This window comes from Phocoena sinus, chromosome 5 (genome assembly GCF_008692025.1).
Source record: "Phocoena sinus isolate mPhoSin1 chromosome 5, mPhoSin1.pri, whole genome shotgun sequence".
Lineage (NCBI taxonomy): Eukaryota > Metazoa > Chordata > Mammalia > Artiodactyla > Phocoenidae > Phocoena > Phocoena sinus.
In genome coordinates this window covers 93,123,940-93,146,169 of record NC_045767.1, presented here as the reverse complement: position 1 = coordinate 93,146,169, position 22,230 = coordinate 93,123,940, and the positions used below count along the sequence as shown (strand labels likewise).

General features: G+C 34.9%; 1 protein-coding gene across 1 annotated transcript in view; it reads left to right on the top strand.

The window, feature by feature from the left end:
* Positions 1-22,151, top strand: part of NUP54 (nucleoporin 54) — a 30,809-nt gene extending 8,658 nt beyond the window's left edge. The window contains exons 4-12 of the mRNA XM_032633452.1: positions 3,176-3,402; positions 5,010-5,197; positions 5,933-6,129; positions 7,963-8,017; positions 8,448-8,541; positions 14,122-14,229; positions 18,370-18,489; positions 19,051-19,161; positions 21,307-22,151. Coding sequence (XP_032489343.1) covers positions 3,176-3,402; positions 5,010-5,197; positions 5,933-6,129; positions 7,963-8,017; positions 8,448-8,541; positions 14,122-14,229; positions 18,370-18,489; positions 19,051-19,161; positions 21,307-21,435 — 1,229 coding nt within the window. The 3' untranslated portion in view covers positions 21,436-22,151. The remainder of the gene's footprint in view (positions 1-3,175; positions 3,403-5,009; positions 5,198-5,932; positions 6,130-7,962; positions 8,018-8,447; positions 8,542-14,121; positions 14,230-18,369; positions 18,490-19,050; positions 19,162-21,306) is intronic.
* Positions 22,152-22,230: the final 79 nt, after the last annotated feature.

Sequence of the window (22,230 nt, the reverse complement as noted above, 5' to 3'; positions counted from 1 at the left end):
TGTGCTTCCTATTGTATCACATTATGAGGCCATCTCTTTTAGAGGTGCAAAGATTGATCAGTGGGTTCAGGTGGTGAGAGCCAGTCTGTCTTGTAAAGTTCCCCATCAGTCTTTAACCTAATGGTTTCATTCATTGATGGTCATTGCCTCAATCAGTTATTTTATTAGGAGTTGCAAAATTAGGAGTTAGTGATTTTCTAGTTCTGCCCTCTCTTCCACACTGAAAGTCTTCTGTAAAAGGAGTTTTTCTTCATCCCCCCTAGACTGCTTGGTCACCCTGAAATGGAATCTGTATAGGAAAGGCAGGATAAATTCTTTCTTTTTAACTGACAGTTTTTGTAAGACGTGGTTGGTGGCCTGATTATTTCCAGTGGTGTCCAAGGTGTTGAGATTTTTCTGAATTTTTGATTTTTACTTTAAAAAATTATCATTTTGAATGCGTGAGATTTAGTAAATTGAGTGTGTTTGAGTTGGATGTATTCATTATTCTTTTTGATGCTCAAATTGTCCCATTTTTGGCCAGTGTGAGCCCTCAACTTCAATCATAGTCTGGTCTTTTTTTTCTCTTACCCTATTGTTTAGTACTCTGTATTCCTTTTGCCAGCTCATCTTCCCCTCCTCTTTGACACAGAGATTATGCACATGCTGTTCTTCTTTGATGCTACCCCATGGCCTGGCTGACTACTTCCTTTAGACCTTAGCTGAAGTTCTTATGGGACAGCCTTCTCTTAACCCTCCTGCCCCAAGCTTGATTAGCTCCCTCATTTAGGACTCTCAGAGCCTCTACTTCGAGGCACTTATCACAACTGTTAATATTTGATATGCTCAGTTTGTTTAAAGAACCAGTCTTGTTTACCACCATATCCTTAGTGTTTGCCTCTATGTCTGACACTTAAGGGGTGCTCAGTAAATATTTGTTGAATGAATGCATGGTGAATGAATGAATGAAAATACGTATGTATGTATATGTGTATGATATATAAAACCAGGAGAGACTGTACTGTCAGGAAATCTAAGGGAGAAGAGTTTTTCAAGAAGGATGTGTATTCAGTGAAAGTTGAAGATTTTCTCTGAGGATTGAAGGAATGAATAATTAACAGCATGAGGGCCTGAGAAGGTAGAAAGGTGTGAGAAATCTAATATGCTAAGGCTTTAAAAGCGTCTGTAGGATTTTGTTATTTGAGTTTCTCAAATGCCTTCCAGCTAGTGAGCTCTGAGTAGACTAGTGTGGTTGGAATCTAGTGTGAAGTGTAAATTAGTATAGATGATAGTTTGTTAATCTTATTTAAAAGTTGAGGAAGATAAAACCTAGGAATTTCTTGTCGGAAGCTACAAAGTGAGCATATAGCAAATCAGGATTCAAGTCTTCTGGCTTCTAATCCACTTCTCTACCATTTTCGTAAATGCCCATTTGGGAATTAATAATACTCACGTTGAGAGTAACAGCAGCCCCTCTCTAGCCCTGTAGAAGCCCCATTGGCCTTGTGGTACTTGCAGTCTTTAAAGCTGAAAGAACACTTAAATATCATCTAATATAGTGGTCCTAAAACTCAGGTCATTTTGGTATTCATGATTTTTCTTTTATCTACATACCATTTGTATTATTAGAGAATTTTCTTTAAATCAGTTTACTTTTAAACATTAAATATGTTTATTTTGAAAGGAAAATCCAAACTATTGCTATAAATGGAAAACCAGTATCACTTGCTATAGCTATTGTTTCTTTATAAAGAAACGATAATTGAACTTAAGTCCACAGAAAATATAATAGTGTTAATAAATTCTAGCTAGATACATTTGCTTTAAGCTCCTAGTCTTAGATTTGTGCTTCCCCTTTGTTAAAAAGTGAGATAAGTGATGACACGAGGCATTAAAGGCATACTAGCACCAAACTGAGACTTTAAAAATATATTTAATCAGGACTTCCCTGGTGGCGCAGTGGTTGAGAGTCTGCCTGCCGATGCAGGGGACGCGGGTTCGTGCTGCGGAGCGGCTGGGCCCGTGAGCCATGGCCGCTGAGCCTGCGCGTCCGGAGCCTGTGCTCCGCAACGGGAGAGGCCACAACAGTGAGAGGCCCGCGTACCGCAAAAAAAAAAAAAAAATATATATATATATATATAATCAGATAATTAAAAGAGAAGTTTTTGTCATATGATTTAGTCCATCTGGTGACTCAACTGTTGCTTGACAAGATAATTTCATGTACCAAGGTTATTTACTTATCTAGCACTTTGGAAATACTGATCTAACAACTCAGCCCTTCTTTTATTGGAGAAATTTTAACACAGAATAAGTAACTTGTCCAAAGTTACACAACCAGCTAAAGCTTTAGCTTAGGATTTGCCCATTTGTTGTTTTTTTTTACTATATATTTCTTTGCACTAAGAGAAGTAAATTGTTTATTAAGCTGATATTGACATAACATTGATATAATGATTCTTTTTGCTTATTTTGTATCCTCCAATTTGTATATATTACACAACTATAACAGTAGTAAAGGTTGTTTAAAAAAACAATTCTGCAACTTCACAGACTTTACCCTTTTTTTGGTGTGGGTCTAATATTAATATCATGGATCTAAATTGTGTTTAATGGAATTAATTGTATTAAGATGTTATCAGAAATGCGAGTTTAAAATTATAAGGATTGTTCCAGCATATTACTTTCCTATTATTGCCATAACAAAGCATCACAAACTTAGTGACTTAAAACATATTACCTTACAGTTCTGGAGATCAGAAATCCAGAACTAAATTTCACTGAGCTAAAATCAAGGTGTTGATAGGACTGTGTTACTTCTGGAGGCTGGGGGGAGAATCCATCCCCTTGCCTTGTCCAGCTTCTAGAGTCTCCATTTCTTAGCTTATAGCTCCTTCCTCCATCTTCAAAGCCAGCAGCATAGCATCTTCAAATCTCACTTTGACTCTGACGTCCCTCTTCCCTTTTAAAGAGCCCGTATATTATGTTGAACCCACTCTGATAATCCAGGATAATCTCAGTTTAGTTAATTTAATCACATCTGCAAAGTCCCTTTTGCTGTACAAGGTAACATATTTACAGGTTCTGGGGATTAGGATGTGGATCTCTTGGGGCGGGGGATATTGTGCTTACCATATCTAGGACCTGAATTGATTGATTCTTCTTTTGAAAAACTAATTTTGGGATTCATTTTTAGCATTAGGTGGTCTCTTCAGCCAGCCTACACAAGCTCCTGCCCAGTCCAACCAACTGATAAATACTGCAAGTGCTCTTTCTGCTCCAACACTACTGGGAGATGAGAGAGATGCTATTTTGGCAAAATGGAATCAACTACAGGCCTTTTGGGGAACAGGAAAAGGATATTTCAACAGTAACATTCCACCAGTGGAATTCACACAAGAAAACCCATTTTGCCGTTTTAAGGTATTAATACTGCTTTTGATCTTCACTTGAAGAGTGTATGAGGAAATGTGATATTTGGATTAAAATAATACTAAGAAAACAATTGCTCGGTTTTTTAGTACTCCTTGAACATGGTACAGTAACACTTTCGTTTTAAAAGTACAGAAACTATAAAATTGAAGTGATTTCTTAACATACGTGTGATTGAGATGACTAGAATATGACTGAAGGAAGGTGTGACTAGAATGTAGTTTATAGCAGGAAAAAATGTTAACCGAGGGGAAATGGTCTGCTTGGCACCTATAAAGGGGAGCCCCAAAACTAGAATTTAGTGGTTTTCATCTAATATTGTCCTGGAAAGTATACCCTAAACAGCATATCAGAGTAACTCTTCTGCTTGGTATGTATACTGTTGTCACTATTATAGCTGACTGCCAAAGCCAGTACTACAACATCATAGTATGTTTTCTTTGCTCTGATTCCATGCCTACCAAACAACTTTCTCATTTGAATTTAACTTCTCAGAGATTCTACTTATCAGCCAGTGAGATTTAGGTCAACTTGGTATTTAGGTATTTTTTGTAAAAAATTAACGTATTTCAATCCAGTTTATACGTCAGCCTCTTTTAAGTTTTTGTTGGCCTATGTCAGTCTCTAAAACTTAATGTGTACATAGGCTGGTGTTTGGAGTTGAAGGCTGAGGATCAGACCCTTGAACATGGTTAAACAACAGAAAGTGACCAACCTATCTTGTTAGGGAATATCTCTTTATCTCATCACTCTACAAAAAGAAAGTATACCTTTTGAGTGTATATAGTTGAAATTTTAATACTCTTGTGTAGTGACTAGAGGTATATAGTAGACATAGGTTGAATATAACAATTTAATTTTTTTCTTTCTTTAATTGATATATTAACATACATATGGTAAAATGCATAATGAACTAATACAGAGTAAATCTAAATTCTTTTTAAAAAATTGCATTATAAGTGGCGACAAAAGAGAAAAAAGGCTTATGTCTAAAAGAGTAATTCTTTAGAAAGGTATAGTTTGTCATTTAATATATGTAAAATACTAACCTGTTTCATAAAGTTTTGTATTACATGAAACCATAAAATAATGTAGACATTGTTTATAGCATTTATAAGTTGACAGTGTTATTATGGTACTTTAAAAGTATTTATTTGGTAAACATTTCTTTATATATCTTTATATAAACTTCGCTTAAGATTCCATGAGTCAGATATATAATAAAGTAAATTACATTTTGGTCCATGACTTTTGCAGTCATTTTTATGGCATGCAGGGTTGTTTCCACAGTGTTCAGAAACACCCAACAATGATGGATATCAAAGTTTTTCAGAGGAGAAAGCTATTTAGTTACTCTGTGGAAGAGGAAATTTTAATTTCTCTCTCTAAGTTTATGTTATTCTTGGGTTAGAAAGTTTCTCTTTATAACTGTGTGACCTCCTAGGGCACAGAGTTATGGATAGAATCATTACATATTCCCTTCATTACCAGACATTAAGTTATTTTCCCTGTTTTAGCAGATGTTAAGCTGATAATATTAAACACATGATTTGAGATCTGTACATGTTTTTGATATTCTTTGTTTTGTCATTCCACAGGCAGTAGGTTATAGTTGTATGCCCAATAATAAAGATGAAGATGGGCTAGTGGTTTTAGTTTTCAACAAAAAAGAAACAGATATTCGAAGCCAGCAACAGCAATTGGTAGAATCATTGCATAAAGTATTGGGAGGAAACCAGACCCTTACTGTAAATGTAGAGGGCATTAAAACATTGCCAGATGATCAGTAAGTATACATTAAATATACTATATATTTCTATGTGCCTTGATCCAAAGAGAGTGATCAACAGTGTTTTTGTTGCTAAAGCACAAATTAAATCTCAAAGCAGAATATTTCTCAGCTAGTGATTCTTCAGTATTTATAGAAGCATTTGTTTAAAAGCTTTTTTCTTAATCGTGGGTTTCCTATTAGATGCTAATAATTTCTTAGATTTCTCATTCAGAAACAGGAGGAAACTTAATTATGGTTGTATGCAAATTAGGGGCCACAAAGACATTGGAATGTTTTAACTGATTACTGTACATGTTCATTTGTGGATAAATATGGTTAACTTCCCTTGTCCTATGTATAATCATCATGCTTAGTGGCAAGACATTTGCTTTAGGATATCTTGGGTTAGAAGAATTATTGTTATCAGTGAGATATGATAACTGAAATCAGATTTTACGTTTTAGACTAAATTGCAATGAAGCAACTCATAAACTTCAACAGAATCTCCAAAGCACTTCTCAATTCTGGGGGAAAAAAAAAATAACATTTACATAGGACTTTGTAGCTAAGCATACCTTTTATAGATAATATCTTACTTGCCTACGTCATTTTAACTTTATTTAGCACCCTTTAATTTAGAAGGGTGCTTCTGAATTCAGCTAACACCCTTCTAAAATCACATGCTGCATTGATATTTGTGGCTGTGAGTTACATGCTCCATATTTTATAACTTGGTTATCTTTCCCCCAGGACAGAAGTTGTCATTTATGTTGTTGAGCGTTCTCCAAATGGTACTTCAAGAAGAGTTCCAGCTACAACACTATATGCCCATTTTGAACAAACCAATATAAAAACACAGTTGCAGCAACTTGGTGTAACCCTTTCTATGACTAGAACAGAACTTTCTCCTGCACAGATCAAACAGCTTTTACAGAATCCTCCTGCTGGTATGTTTCCAGAGTCATGGAGTTGAGGAAATGAAAAATTTAGAAATACATGCTTCCTCTATTTTGGGAGGTGTTGCTTGGTTATTAATATTAATAACACCAGTGTCAGCTTATTGTGTCTGCTTATTTGGGACATAGTTTTGAATGTTTTTATTGTATTCATTCATTTAATTATATATATTATATATATATTATATATATTATATTAATATTATACATTATATTATATTAATATATATTATATATAATATATATTATATATAATATATATTATAATATATTATATATAATATATATTATATATAATATATATTATAATATATTATATATATTTATTATATTATATTAATATAGCTATTATATAGCTAGTATGTTTGTTAGAAATTTGGGCAATGATGAACTAAAGAAAAATAGTCCATACTCCATCTACCGAAAGACAATGTAATCTTAGTATTTTATTTTTGTCTAGCTTATCTCTTAACTAAGTATTCAAGTAAAACCTGAACGTGTTCTCACCATAAAAGTTTCTAGATTGACTGTGTGATAGATCTTTACCTCTCTTCCATAGAAGCAACTGTTATCAATAACTTATTGAACTTTATTAATACTTTATCTGTAATTTTAATATAAGTATGTGTATACTAAGTCCTTGAAAAAAATATTCTGCACTATACATTTACTGCAACCTGCCTTCTTACTTATAGTATTTCTTCGTATTTTCCATGTCAGTACATAAAGATAAATCTTATTCTTTTTAAAAGTTGCGTGGAATACTGTGGATGTACCTTACTGAATTTAACCTCTAGGTTGTTTCCACCTTTTACTATTATAAACTATGCAACAACTAACATCCTTGTAAATATGTCTTAGAACACATAGGTGTGTATTTTTTTAGAATAATCTCTGGTACTGAAATTTTTGAGTCAAGATTATGTATACAGTCAGCCCTCTGTATCTGGGAGTTCCACATCTGCAGGTTCTGCATTTGCACATTCAACTAACCACAGCTCCAAACTAGGAGAAAAAAGATTTTAGGAAGTTCCAAAAAACAAAATTTGAATTGCGGCGCCTTGGCAGCTATTTACAAAGCATTTACATTGCATTAGATATTATAAGTAACCTACAAATGATTTAAAGTGTATGGTAGGATGGGTGTAGATTATATGCAAAAACGACGCTATTTTTTACAAGGGACTTGAGCATCCCCAAGGAGTGGGGTGGGCCTGAACCCTATTCTCTGTGGATGCCAGAGGGATGACTGTACTTACCATATTGTTAGAACTGCCAAATGGCTCTCCAGGGGAAGTTCTACCATTTACATTCATAACAGGAATGTGTTACTTTTCCGCATATTTTTAATTTTTCTAATGTTTTCTCATTCTGCTCTATTTTTGCCAACAATGGAGATTATCAGTCTTTAATTTTGCCACTCTGATGATAAAAAATTAATATTTTCATTTGCATTTCCCTGATAACTACTAAAGTTGACCAGCTTTTTGTATGTTTATTAGTCCCATGTTTATAATTTTTGTGAATTACCTATTCATGTCGTTTGCCCATTTTCTATTAAATTTTTTGTCTTTCTGATTTAGAGGAGCTCTTTCTATATTCTGGAGGTTAATCTATTACCCTATAGGTTATAGATATTTGCTTTCAAGTCACTTTTTTTTTAGCTTTATCCTACCATTTTTTGTTGTTGTGGTCATATTTGACAATCATTTTTCATTACAGCTTCTAGGTTTTGTGTCTTACTTTAGCAGGGCTTTTCCCATACAAATACTATAAAAATGGAAAATAGTTCCTTTTAGAAAAAATATTTCTTCTTTGTGGTAGGTGTTGATCCAATTATCTGGGAACAAGCCAAGGTGGATAACCCTGATTCTGAAAAGTAAGTATGTCTTCATCTTGCTTTCATATAAGAACTAATATTTACTACCAGGGAAGCAAACAGATGTAAGCTGTTAACTATAATTCTTACATTCGAGGTGAGTTTATTTTCCTTTTCATTGCTTTTTAAAGAATGCTGATTATAGTAAAGCAGCATAGTGTGGTGAAAACATTAAAATCTGAGTACTAGTGCCCTAATTATATATTTGCATTTAATAGTACTGTTTTTGACCAAATTCTATTTCCTCATTCGTAAAATAAGGAGGTTAGGTGAAATCTCTGTGGTGTAACATTGTTGATTTCATAGTCATAGATCTGCCTTCAAACCCTAGAAATATAGTGAAATTGCATGATTGTTATTATGAAAACCTTACCGTGTATTTTGTAATAATAGGTTTAGGTCTGAAAATTGACCACTTGTATTTCTTCAGGTTAATTCCTGTACCAATGGTGGGTTTCAAAGAACTTCTTCGAAGACTGAAGGTTCAAGATCAGATGACTAAGCAGCATCAGACCAGATTAGATGTAAGAATCTATCTTCATTCTCTGGCCCTAGGAGTAGTATAGGGGTTACAGACCTTTCTTTTTACCATGTGTTTTAGTTACTGTTCTGTCTTAGGGGAGATAATATAGTATATACTGCAAATTAACAATTATACTTTTATATAACTTCTTTATTATGGAGCCTCCAAAATCATGTAAATCTGATTTGATATATTTTAACAATGAATTTAGAACTGTGGCTTTTTTAATATAATGCAAATTTATTTATTTATTTATTTATTTATGGCTGCATTGGGTCTTCGTTGCTGTATGCGGACTTTCTCTAGTTGTGGCAAGTGGGGCTACTCTTCTTTGCGGTGCACGGTCTTCTCATTGCGGTGGCTTCTCTTGTTGCGGAGCACAGGCTCTAGGTGCACGGGCTTCAGTAGTTGTGGCTCGTGGGCTCTAGAACGCAGGCTCAATAGCTGTGGCGCACGGACTTAGTTGCTCTATGGCATGTGGTATCTTCCTGGACCAGGGCTCGAACCTGTGTCCCCTGCATCGGCAGGCGGATTCTTAGTCACTGCGCCACCAGGGAAGTCCCAGAATTGTTGACTTTAACAGATTAATTAGACTGTTATTTTCAATTCCAGCCAGAGAATGCATATTATTTTATTAAACACTTTTGAAAATGAAGGCTACAATTATGATTATGTTGTCATAGTGTATTATAATTTGTAGGTTAATGAAGCAAATTTAAATTATTGAATGCTTAAATCTACTTAATATTTTATGACGTAGACTTATGTAATCAAGTGCCTAAAGGTGCTTAGACATCACCTCCATGTTCTCTTATATGGAATTCCTAATTAGATATTCATTTGGACTCTGTTTGAGTAATGTAAAGCTTACTGTTTTATGAAGCAACCCATTTCATTGTCAGCTGTAATTGATACAAGTTCTCTTTCTTACATTGATCCAGAATCTGCCTTGCTATAATTTACACCTGTTTTCTCTGGCATGTTTTGTAGGTAATCACTATGTTCCTATGATAGCCCTACAGATATTTGAACTTTATAATCATTCTTCCTTTTTAGTATTATTTTCTCTGGCTAAAAATTCCAGCATGCTTTTTTAATGTGACATGATATCCAGGCCTTAGTATCTTAGGCTGGATACACTGAATTTATTGGCATCACTTTTAAAATGAGTTGTCCATAGTACTATAAATGGGGTTTGACCAAAGTTCTTCAAAGTAAAGCCAAAGAAGCTATTATTTCTCTTTATTTTTATCAGTCTTGCTAGAGGTTTGTCAATTTTATTGATCTTTTCAAAGAACAAGTTCTTGGTTTCGCTGATTTTTTTTCTTCTTCTGATTTTCTGTTTACAGTTTCATAAATTTTTGCTCTTAACCATTTCCTTTATTCTGTTTGCTTTGGGTTTTTCTCTTCTTTTTTCTTAAGGTAGCAGCTTAGGTTATTGAGACTTCTGATAAAGGCATTTGATGCTATTAATTGCCTTCTAAGCGCTGCTTTACCTGAATCCCCCAAATTTTCATAATGTTCTATTTGTCATCTTTGATTCATTAAAAATATTTTCTTTTCCCTTGAGTGTTCTATTTGACTATTGGATTTTTTTGACTAATGGATTATTTAGACTTGTTTCATATTCAAGTGTCTGGAGATTTTTCTGTTACTCTGTCGTTATCTAGTCTAATTCTGTTACGGTCAGAGAACTTTGTATGATTTCAATTCTTTTAACTTTGTAAACGTTTTTTTTTTTTGTGTGTGTGGTACGCGGGCCTCTCACTGTTGTGGCCCCTCCCGTTGCGGAGCACAGGCTCTGGACGCGCAGGCCCAGCGGCCATGGCTCACAGGCCCAGCCGCTCCGCGGCATGCGGGATCCTCTCGGACCGGGGCACGAACCCATGTCCCCTGCATTGGCAGGCGGACTCTCAACCACTGCGCCACCAGGGAAGCCCAAGGTTTTTTTTTTTTTTTTTAATAAATTTATTTATTTATTTATTTTGGCTGCATTGGGTCTTTGTTGCTGCACGCGGGCTTTCTCTAGTCGTGGCGAGCGGGGGCTGCTCTTTGTTGTGGTGCGTGGGCTTCTCATTGCGGTGGCTTCTCTTGTTGTGGAGCATGGGCTCTAGGTGCGTGGGCTTCAGTAGTTGTGGCACACAGGCTCAGTAGTTGTGGCGCATGGGCTCTAGAGCACAGGCTCAGTAGTTGTGGCGCATGGGCTTAGTTGTTCCGTGGCATGTGGGATCTTCCAGGACCAGAGCTTGAACCCATGTCCCCTGAATTGGCAGGCAGATTCTTAACCACTGCGCCACCAGGGAAGTCCTTAACTTTGTAAAGGTTTTTAACCCACGTGCCTATGAAAAGAATGTGGATTCTGTTATTCTTGGAGTTTTCTGTTAATGTCAGTGAGATCCATTTGATAGATTGTTCAGTTTTTCTATATTCTTACTGATTTTTCGGTCTACTAGTTCTATTGTAAGAGGAGAGTTGAAGTCTCCAGCTACAATTGTGGATTTGTCTTTTTCTCCTTTCATGTATTTTGAAGGTTTGCTGTTAAATAGCTAAGTATCTAGGATTGTTACATTTTTTGGTATATATACTTTTTATTTTTCCATAATGTTCCTCTTTATCCCTGGGAATCCTCTTTGCTCGGAAGCCTACTTTCTCTGATATTAACATAAAGCCACTCCAGCTTTCTTTTGATTAGTGTTTGTATGGTATGTCTTTCTCCATCCTTTTACTTTTAACCTACGTTTATCATATTTGAAGTACATTTTCTGTAGACAGAATAAAATTTAGATTTAGACCTACAGTCTTATTGTTAACTGTTCACTCTATTTTTCCTTCCTATTTTTCCTCTTTTTTGCATTCTTCTGGGTTATTTGGACATTTTTTAGTATTGTTTTTAATTTATTGTCATTTCAACTATCAGTTTTTTTAGTGGTTGCTCGAGGGCAGTAGTTCTCATTGGGGATTGTGGTGGTGGTGATTTTGTCCCCCAGGGCACATTTGGCAGTATCTGGAGACTTCTTTGGTTGTTACAGCTGGGGGGTTGGGGGGATGCTACAAGCATCTAGTGGGTAGAAGCCAGGATTCTGATAAGTATCCTACAGTGTACAGAACAGTAGCACTCCAACAAAGAATTATCTGGCCCGAATTAATAGTGTTAAAACTGAGAAACTCTTTTCTAGATACCATAATGTATTTCCTTGCACTAGAGCTAGAGCTGGGTTTCAACACAGCCCAAAACTTCCAGGTTTTGGGCTGTGTTGAAACCAAACTTGGGGGGCTGCCAGAGAGGAAAATAATGGTAAACTCACCACTAGTTCAGTGATACTTCAAATTCGTGTCTTCTTCCTCCTGCCACTTTTCATTTTTCAGAGTCCTCAGGTAGTTGCCCATGCATTATGTTCATTTTACGGCTGTCTTCAACAGGAGAGATAGAATGGCATGTACCTAGTCTATCTTGTCCAGTTTTTCTATTGGGCATCATGTCTTTTCTTTTTGAATTTCAGGAGTTCATCATTTATTATAGATTTTAACCCCTAGTCTGTTTATAACATTTTAAATATCTCCTACTTTTCTCATCTCTCTGTTAACTCTGTCTTTAGTGTCCATAGTTGAACAGCAAACCCTTATTTTGTTGTTGTTGATTTACAATGCTCTGTTAATTTCTACTATACAGCAAAGTGATTTTTACATATATATACATTGTTTTTCATATTCTTTTGCATTATGGTATATCACAGGATATTGAATATAGTTCCCTGTGCTGTACAGTAGGATCTTGTTGTTTATGAAAACCTTAATTTTAATGTAATGATATCCATTGGTATGTTTTGGCCTTGTGTTTTCTTTTTTGGGAATTTGCTTAAGAAATCATTCCTCACCTAAGGTCTTAGAGTATCCTACATTTTTTTTCCTGATTTTAGACTTTAACCTTTCCCATTTGAGTCGTCTGTCCTCGTGGAGTTCACTTTATATATACTAAGTGATATGAACCCAACCTTCTCTAAATAGTGGGTCAGTTTTTCCAATGTCATTCACAAAAAAACTATTTTCCTCAATGATTTATCAAAGCATTTATCAAACCAAGTTCCCATATATATGTGATGTAGTCTGTTCTTAAATCAGTTTCACATTTTTTTACTCTTATGGCTTCGTAGTATATCTTAAATATATGTGGTAGAGTGAATCTCCAATCTTCATTCTTTTCACATTTTTAAGCTCTTTTTGGATCTTCATTCTTCTATAACAGTTTTAAAATGAGTTTGTCAAAATGCTAGAATTTTAGTTGGAATTGCATTAAATATATAATTTGTAGATAAATTATTCCATTATGAACATGTTGTTTCTTTACTCATTGAGGTCTCTTGTGTTCTTTGTAACAGTTTTTAAAATAACCTCTTTAAAAATCATAGGCATTTTTTCTTGGTTAATTCCTAGACTGTTTTAGTGTTTGTCAATAAATACTGGGAGTGGTAACATTTCTTTTATTCTTAGTATTGCTGGTATAGAAGAGTAATTACTCTTTTTGTCTAGAAGCCCTGCCAACTTTTCAAAACTGAGATGGGGAGGGTGCCTGGGTTATGTAATATAAAATATGGTCACCTAATTTTGTCCCTTCAACATGGCCTGGCATCAGAAAGTTTCCTTAAAAGGTGACATGTGTAGGTAGACATGCTAAAATATGTCTTGTACAATCTTCTTACCCTCTTACTTATAACATCTCAATATAAGCCAGTGTCATAGAATGATTAATTATGATAGGAACAATAATGGGGTTAATTTTGATTGGGAAGCTATAATTAAATAGGATTTTAACTCACTCTGTAAGGTTAAGACTTTCATAAGGTGGAACAGTAGGATTTCAGGCTAGGGAAAGAGCAAATCAAAGATCCAGAGACATAAAAATGTCTTCAGTTGTGTGATATCCTTCCTTTTCCCCTCCACTGTGAGCATATCCCTCCATAATATTCCTTTACAGTTGATATTGGACTATATACTACATTTTAGGCCCCTCCTGCATGTCACTTTATAGATCTTAACTTTTTCCATTAATGGTCTGGTTGTTGGCTCTGTTCTACAGTATTACTTCAAGTTCCTTAATTATTTCTGAAGTGTGTTATTTTTTAATTTTTTTTATTTTTTGCGGTACGCGGGCCTCTCACTGTTGTGGCCTCTCCCGTGGCAGAGCACAGGCTCCGGACGCGCGGGCTCAGTGGCCATGGCTCACGGGCCCAGCCGCTCCGTGGCATGTGGGATCTTCCCAGACCGGGGCACAAACCCGCGTCCCCTGCGTCAGCAGGCGGACTCTCAACCACTGTGCCACCAGGGAAGCCCAAGAAGTATATTATTTTTCTATACACTTTGCCTCATCACTAAATTTTCTGGAGCTCTAAAGAAATTTTTGAATGGTACTTTTTAATTTTTAAATGTACAAAAGGGGAAGAAATATAAAAGGAGATTTAAAGGAAAAGAGTTTATATTTTGAAAGATGAATCTTAGGCTTATGTTTTGCATATAGGTAAACTAGATAAATAGTTGTGATACCTATATTTGATTTACCTTAAAAAAAATTTTTTTAAAAAAACAGATCATATCTGAAGATATTGGTGAATTACAGAAGAATCAAACTACAACTATGGCCAAAATTGCACAATACAAGAGGAAACTCATGGACCTTTCCCATAGAACCTTACAGGTAGTAATCTGGACTTTTTTCCAACATTTATAAGACTTGTATACATGATGGAAATGCTAAATATGGATTTTTTACAATAGAAAAAAACAGACTAAAAGGAAATAACAATAATAGTCTGAAACTAAAAGTACCAAACTTTCTCATTAAAACCTGGAAGTTGGAGGAGAGATCTTACAGGACTGGGTGAAGAACGTGAAAATATCCTAAAATTAGCATTTTATTGAGAGGGTGGGGGGAAAGCAGTGAAAAAAAAAATCATCGTGGTGCAAGAAAAGTATGCATCAGATCATTAATGTCTGGTTTTCATAAAAATAGTAGAAAAATACAGTTTTGATTTTGAGTGCTAGAAAAGGGAGTGTAACTGTTAATGAATGAAAAACAACAGAACTTGCAAATTAACAAGAAGAAGTAAAAGAATGAATAGCAACAAAAGTTGAAATTATCATGAAAGCAAACATTATATAGCAGAATCAATGGAATACAGCAAAAGCTGCACTCAGAGGACAATTTATAACCTTAAAAAAATCTTCATTTTTAAAAGTACAAATGCAAAAAGTAAAGAACTTATTACTGATCTTAAGTTAGAAAAATACTATCGATAAGCCAACAGAAACCAATAAGAGAGAAATAAAGATAAAGTGAAATAAATTTTAAAAATTAATCATAATAGAAAGATTAAATGGAAAAGCTGTTTCTTTGAAAAAACCATTAAGGGACTTCGCTGGTGGCCCAGTGGCTAAGACTTCCACGCTCCCAATGCAGGGGGCCTGGGTTTGATCCCTGGTCAGGGAACTATATCCCATATGCTGCAGCTATGGGTTCGCATGCTGCAACTAAAGATCCTGCACGCTGCAACTAAAAGATCCCACGTGCTGCAACTAAAAGATTCTGCATGCCGCAACTAAGACCCGGCACAGCCAAATAAATAAATAAGAAGGAAAAAAGACCATTAAAATGGCGAAACATGAGTCTGAAGAAGGAATAAAAGACTCATGAGCCTGAAGAAGGTAAAGAAAAATTAGAAGTGAGAAAGGAGACATTATCATAGATATACACAAGAGAATAAGAAAATACTGCAATGGAATTCACAGCAGTAAACTGAGAAGTTAGAGAAAACAGATGATTTTCTAGCAAAATTGATCTACTGAGAAAAATCTTAAATAGACAGATACCATAGAAGCAATTGGGAAAGTTATTAAAGATCAACCATGGAAAAAGCACCAAGGTCAGATAGTTTCATTGCTGAATTTTGTCTAACCATTAAAGAGCTAATTCCAAAGTTACTTTATTTCAGACAAAGTGAAAAATATGGATTTTTTAAAACAGTTTGAGATATAATTCATATACCATACAATTCACCTATTTAATGTAATTCAGTGATTTTTAGTATATTCATAGTTTTGTACAACCATCACCACAGTCAGTTTTAGAACATTTTTATCACTCTAAAAACAAACTCCATACCCATTAGCAGCAACTCCCCATTTCATCCCGAACCCCCCCAGCCCTAGGCAACCACTTTCTGTTTGTATGGATTTGCCTCTTTTGGACACTTCATATAAATGAAATCATACGGTATGTGGTATTTTTTGACTGGCTTTCTCTCACATAGCATAATATTTTCAAGGTTCATTCATGTTGTAGCATGTAATAGCACTTCATTCCTTTTTATTGATGAATAATATTTCATTGTATGACTATACAACATTTTAATTTATTCATCAATTGATAAACATTTTGGTTGTTTCCACTTTTTGGCTAGTATGAATAATGTTGCTGTTAATGCTTGTGTACAAGTATTTGTGTGGATTTATGCTTTTGTTTCTCTTGGATGCATTAACCTAGGATGAGAATTGCTTGGTCATGTGGTAACTCTTATGTTCAGCTTTTTGAAGAACTACCAAATTGTTTCTCAGAGCAGTGGCAGCATTTTACATCTCTGTTTTTAGTACCCCAAAACAAAAATTTATAAACAGATAATTCTAGTAGAGATGCAAATTATGCTAAGCAAAAGAAGCCAGACTGAAAGGCTACATATGGTATGATTCCATTTATATGATTCATGCAAAAGGTACAACTGGAAGTGGGTAACAGATCAGTAGTTGCTAGGAGCAGGAGGTAAGGGAGAGAAGGCTACAGGAGGCAGGAGGGAACTTTTTGGGGTGATGGAAATGTTCTGTGTCTTGACTGTGGTGATGGGAACCTGTGTTTGTCCAAATACATAGAACTGTCCACCTAAAAAGGGTCAATTTTGTTGTATGTGGATTATACCTCAATAAATCTGACCAAAGAAAACAAATGCAGAAATTCTAAATGAAATATAAGTGAAGAGAATCCAGCTATTTATCAAATTCTAAAGGAATATACTTTGAGTAAGGTTTATTTCAGGAATGGAGGGTTGGTTTTATAACAGGATATCTATCAGCATAATTTATCATAGCAACACATGGAAAATATATGTTTTCATAAATGTAATGAGCAGGGTAGTTAACTAGTATAAACATTGAAAAGAGATCATCTCTTTTTGCTGATGACATGATTGTATATCTAGAAAACCCAAGGAAATAAACTGTAGAATTAATGTGGCAAGGTGGCTCAATATGAGGTAAATGTACAAAAGTCAGTGTTTCTTTATACTATTAATGGAAATGGGAAAATATTTCATTCACTATTATGAAAAAACTGTAAAATACTTAGGAATAAATTTGAGGAAAATATACAATCTGAATTAAGGTTTTCACAAATAGAGAGATAAACCATATTCTTGGATGAGAAGACAATATCTACTTTATAAAATTTAAAAATGAATTACAACTTTAAAAAAATTGATTAAAATCTTTCAGTTCATAAATAAAGATAATTGTTTTGAGAATAGCTGCTGGGGGGAAGAAAAAAGATAGTGAAGGGGACTTGCCTTTTTAGAACCTATTTAAAGCTCTTGTAATCAAGTCAATATGGGATTGGTGTAGGATTGGATGTAAAGATCCATAGAAAAGAATAGACAATCCAGAAATAGATGCACACGTATCTTAATATGACAGAGGTGGTATTTCAATTCGGTGGGTTTATTTAATAAGTAATGCTAGAGTAACTGGCTATCCATCTGGAAAATAAAATTAGACCACTGTATCACACCATATACAAAAATAAGGGGTATTAAAGGCTTATTAACTCTAAGAAATTTATGAGGCTGCATGTACAACCTAGGGACTGGAGAGACTTCTAGCTTCTTAGAAAGCCAGAAACTGTAAAACAAAACTGACTATGTAAGAATTAGAAAATTTTGTATAGTAAAAGGTAACAGAAGCCATTTGTCAATAGTCAAGTGATTTCAGAAAAAGAAAAATTTGAATTTGCAAACAGCACTGATTTCAGTTGTAGTGTTTGTATTATACAGAGATCCTATAATTTGACCTAAAAAACCCCAAGTGAAATACGGGCAAAGAATGTGTAAAGGCAGTTCACAGAAGAACAGATGCAAAGTCGTTCTTAACCATTAAACGATGGTCCTTTAACATTCAAGGGGGGAATTCCCTGGTGGTCCAGTGGTTATAACTCTGTGCTTCCACTGCAGGGGGTCCAGGTTTGATCCCTGGTCGGGGAACTAAGATCCTGCTCGCCGATCCCACAGGCCAAGTGGCACAGCCAAAAAAAAAAAAAAAAAAAAAAATACATTCAAGGGAATGTAGGTTTTTAAAAAAATTTGCATGATCTCTAATACTTATCAGGAGGATCTTTGGGAAAGCAATCTAGCAGCTTCTAAAGATTGAACACACACACTTTTAAACCCAGCAATCTCATTCCCGGGGGTCTATACCAGTAAATACAGATATATATACAAAAATGTTTATTACAGCATTGTTCATAGTGTCAAAACTAGAAATAAAATATATGCCCCTCAAGAACACTTGAGTTTATTGATTAATAATGCATGAAAATTATGTAGTCATTAAAAGAAACTAATTAATGTAACTTGCCTAATAAAAATGGGCAAACATAATTCAAATCTTGAACTGTTAATGATTCTAACTATTGTTAGTGTATTCAGCTAATTTCTTTCAACAATTGATGTGTAATAAAATTACTTGCATAACTGAAAAGAGATGATTCTATCATTATTGGTGGGTTTTCTTTGTATAGGTCCTCATCAAACAGGAAATTCAGAGGAAGAGTGGGTATGCCATCCAAGCTGATGAAGAGCAGTTGCGAGTTCAGCTAGATACAATTCAGTGTGAACTAAATGCCCCTACTCAGTTTAAGGTAAGCACTTATAAGACCATAAAGCTAGAATTTGTTTCAGGTGGATCTGCAGAGAAATGTTACTTGGTCTTCAAAAAGAGGAATTTTGTATACTTGTTCTTTATTAAGTATTTGTTCTTTTTAATCAAAACTTCCTTTCTAAAGTAGACTCTTAATTAATCATGATGTTTTGGGCTTGTATTAGTGTTTCAAGTAATGTACAGAGGGAGAATTGACACCTTTAATTAGAGTAGTACCTATCCTTTTAAAATAAAACATTCTCTTTTAGAAATGGTTGCTGTTGTGAGCAGTTGTAATTCAACTCAGTATTTTTATTTATTTATTTGTTTATTTGGTTGTGCCGGGTCTTAGTTTTGGCACACGGGCTCCTTAGTTGCAGCTTGCCAGCTCCTTAGTTGCAGCAGGCGGGATCCTTAGTTGTGGCATGCAAACTCTTATTTGCGGCATGCATGTGGGATCTAGTTCCCTGACCAGGGATTGAACCCGGGCCCCCTGCATTGGGAGTGCCGAGTCCTATCCACCGTGACACCAGGGAAGTTCCTCAACTCTTATTACTTTTAGGGCCGACTGAATGAACTGATGTCCCAGATCAGGATGCAGAATCATTTTGGAGCAGTCAAATCTGAAGAAAGATATTACATAGATGCAGATCTGTTGCGAGAAATCAAGCAGGTAAGTGTTGCACTAGAGTCACCTTTTAAAAAGGTGAATTCACCACTTGACATCCATTAGGATGGCTATTATCCAAAAAAAAAAAAAAAAAAAAAACCAGAAAATAACAAGGGTTTAGAGGATGTGAAGAAAATGGAACCCTCACGCACTGCTAGCAGCAGTGTAAAAATGGTGCATGCAGCCACTGTGGAAAATGGTTCCTCAAAATATTAAACATAGAATTACAATATAGTCCAGCAATTCTGCTTCTGGGTGCATACCTAAAAGAATTGAAAGTAGGGACTCAAACAGATTACTTGTATAGCCGTGTTCATAGAAGCGTTATTCACAGTAGCCAAAGTGGAAGCAATCCAAGTGTCCATAGGTGGATGAGTAAACAAAATATGGTATATATACAATGGAATATTAGCCTTAAAAAGGAAGGAAGTTCTCACATGCACACACTACATGGGTGAATTTTGAAGACATTATGTGAAATAAGCCAGTTTAAGAGGACAAAAGTTGTATGATTCCACTTACATGGGGTACCTAGAGTAGTCCAATTCATAGAGGGTAGAATGGTAGTTGCCAGGGGCTGAGGGGAAGGGGAATGGGCAGCTAGTGTTTAATGGGTACAGAATTTCAGTTTGAGAAGATGAAAAAGTTCAACAGATAGACGGTAGTGATTGTTGTACAACATGATTTACTCAGGGCTACTGGACTGGACATAAAATGGTTAAAATGGACATGTTATGTATATTTTCCCACCAAAAAAAAGTTAATCGTTCTCTTCCCCTGTCCCACACATCGATGAATCCTGAGGTAATACAGACAACCGAAGTACCCTAGACCCTGCTGCTGTGTGTGGGCAGCATCAGCAGCAGCACCTGGGGGGTCGTTAGAAATGCAGACGCTCAGTCCGTACTGTAGACCTCCGGAAGCTACATTTTTCAAGATCACAGAGTGATTTGTATGCACAGTTAAAGTCTGAGAAGTAACTGCTCTATATCACATATTCCCAACTTACATGATGCCACATATCAATTATAAATATGTAGAGTTACCGATCCTGTCAGCCCTCAGGGGACCTGGGTGTAGGCTGGGGTAGCCGAAACCTCCAACCACTTGTCTAAGGCTCGCTTTCTATGAAGAAGTTGCGACGTACTGCTCTAGCTTAGTTTCATTAGTATAAATATAGATTGGTTTAATAAAAGCTATCCAACCATCAACTGTGTCTAAAAAAATATATTAAGATGGTAAACTTTGTGGAACACATTAGGTAGGATTAATTGGCGTGGCAGGTTGGTATGACCCTGAGGATTTTAGGTAGTTATAAGTGTCATCAACAAATCTGATTTTATTATGTGCTTTAGAATGGATATTGCTGTTATATGCAACTAAAAATTAGTTTGGCTTCTGGATCTCGAAAAGTATACATACACTTGATTATATTCATATTTACAATAAAATTAACTGAGAAAGATTCCAGCATATTGGAATAAAGAACTATATAAAAGAGTTTATGCAGTAAAATTGGGAATAATATAAACACCTACCTAAGACGATGAAAAGCAGTATATTGTTTTGGAATTGAAGCATCATGGCTCATCACCTGTATCTCAGTTTCTTTATCTGTAGAGAAGAGGTAATAATGGTACCCCCAAAGTGTGTGCTCAAAGGGATTTTAAATGAGTTAATACCCATGAAACTCTTCAAGCTGCCTTAACATCTGGGAAGGACTCTTTAAAATGCTAGCAATTGTAGTTATATCACTATTATCAGTTTGTACTTTAAAACATGGAAATCCTCAGTTTTCAGAATGGTTATTTTGCTAGTCAGCTATATTTGAGTACCTTCTTGCATTATTTTAATATACCTTTGTTTTTTATCAAAGGTTGATAGAAGGAACCTTTAAAACTCTGCATCTCTTGTAAAATTTCTGTTACAGATATTGTTCATTGTGTATTTGATTTTATTGCTTTTTACAGTAGTATTTTACTGTATTTAAAAGTATTAGCAAAACATATAGTACAAGTGTTTAAATATGCAGATAATGAGAGCAGCCACTAAGTGCTGTGTTGCTGGTAAAATAGTGAAAAATAGCCTTTTTCCTGTGAGTAGCATGCAGTTTAAGAAATACATTGATATTTTTTAAATTCCTTCTAGCATTTGAAACAACAACAGGAAGGCCTTAGCCACTTGATTAGCATCATAAAAGATGACTTAGAAGATATCAAGTTGGTAGAACATGGATTGAATGAAACCATCCACATCAGAGGTGGTGTCTTCAGTTGACAGTTCACAAACTTGTGTTAAAGGTTTGTGAAATACATTTTCTTGTTATATCATCAGACCTTCCTTAAGAATGAAACTGACCACGTGGAGGGGAAAAGAAAGAAAACAATTCTCTCTCCTGACTTGGTTTTTGAGAAGGTTCCTGACAAATTATTATTCATCAAATCTGAAGTAACTGTCACTTCACTGCTCTTCAGAGATAGCCTTTGAAAGATTTACATCTAAAAGCTGTAATTACTTTAAAAAAGAAGTACATAATTACCAAAAATATTTCCTATTGTATATTTTTACAACAGCATTCTTAAAAATAATCATTGTTTAATGATTATTCTCCATTGAGCCTGTACTCTGCTCTCCATAGCAAGTAAATAGGAAATGTCTACTTTGCACATAACAAACTGTATAATTACTTGGCTGTTGGAGATTTGTACTTCAGAATGTAAATGTATGTCAGTTTTTATATTTGTGAATTCATCTGTGGGAGGAGTAAAGAAAATCCAAGAGTATTTAATGATTAATGTGGTTTTCTTTTCATTCTATAAAGATTTGAAAATATATTTTTATATTATTTTACTTATTTGGAATTTACAGAACACACCTAAGCAATTAGGATATAACAAAATTACATTTTATCATTTTTACAACTTTTTTTTAAACCTTTTTATTTCTAAAAAAGATGAAAAGTTATAAATAAATTCTTGATTATAATTACTTTTATAATAATTCTGTCTGGTGCTTTATTTGGCTCTGGGAGAATGGCCATTCATGTCCACACAAATATTAAATCATAATCAC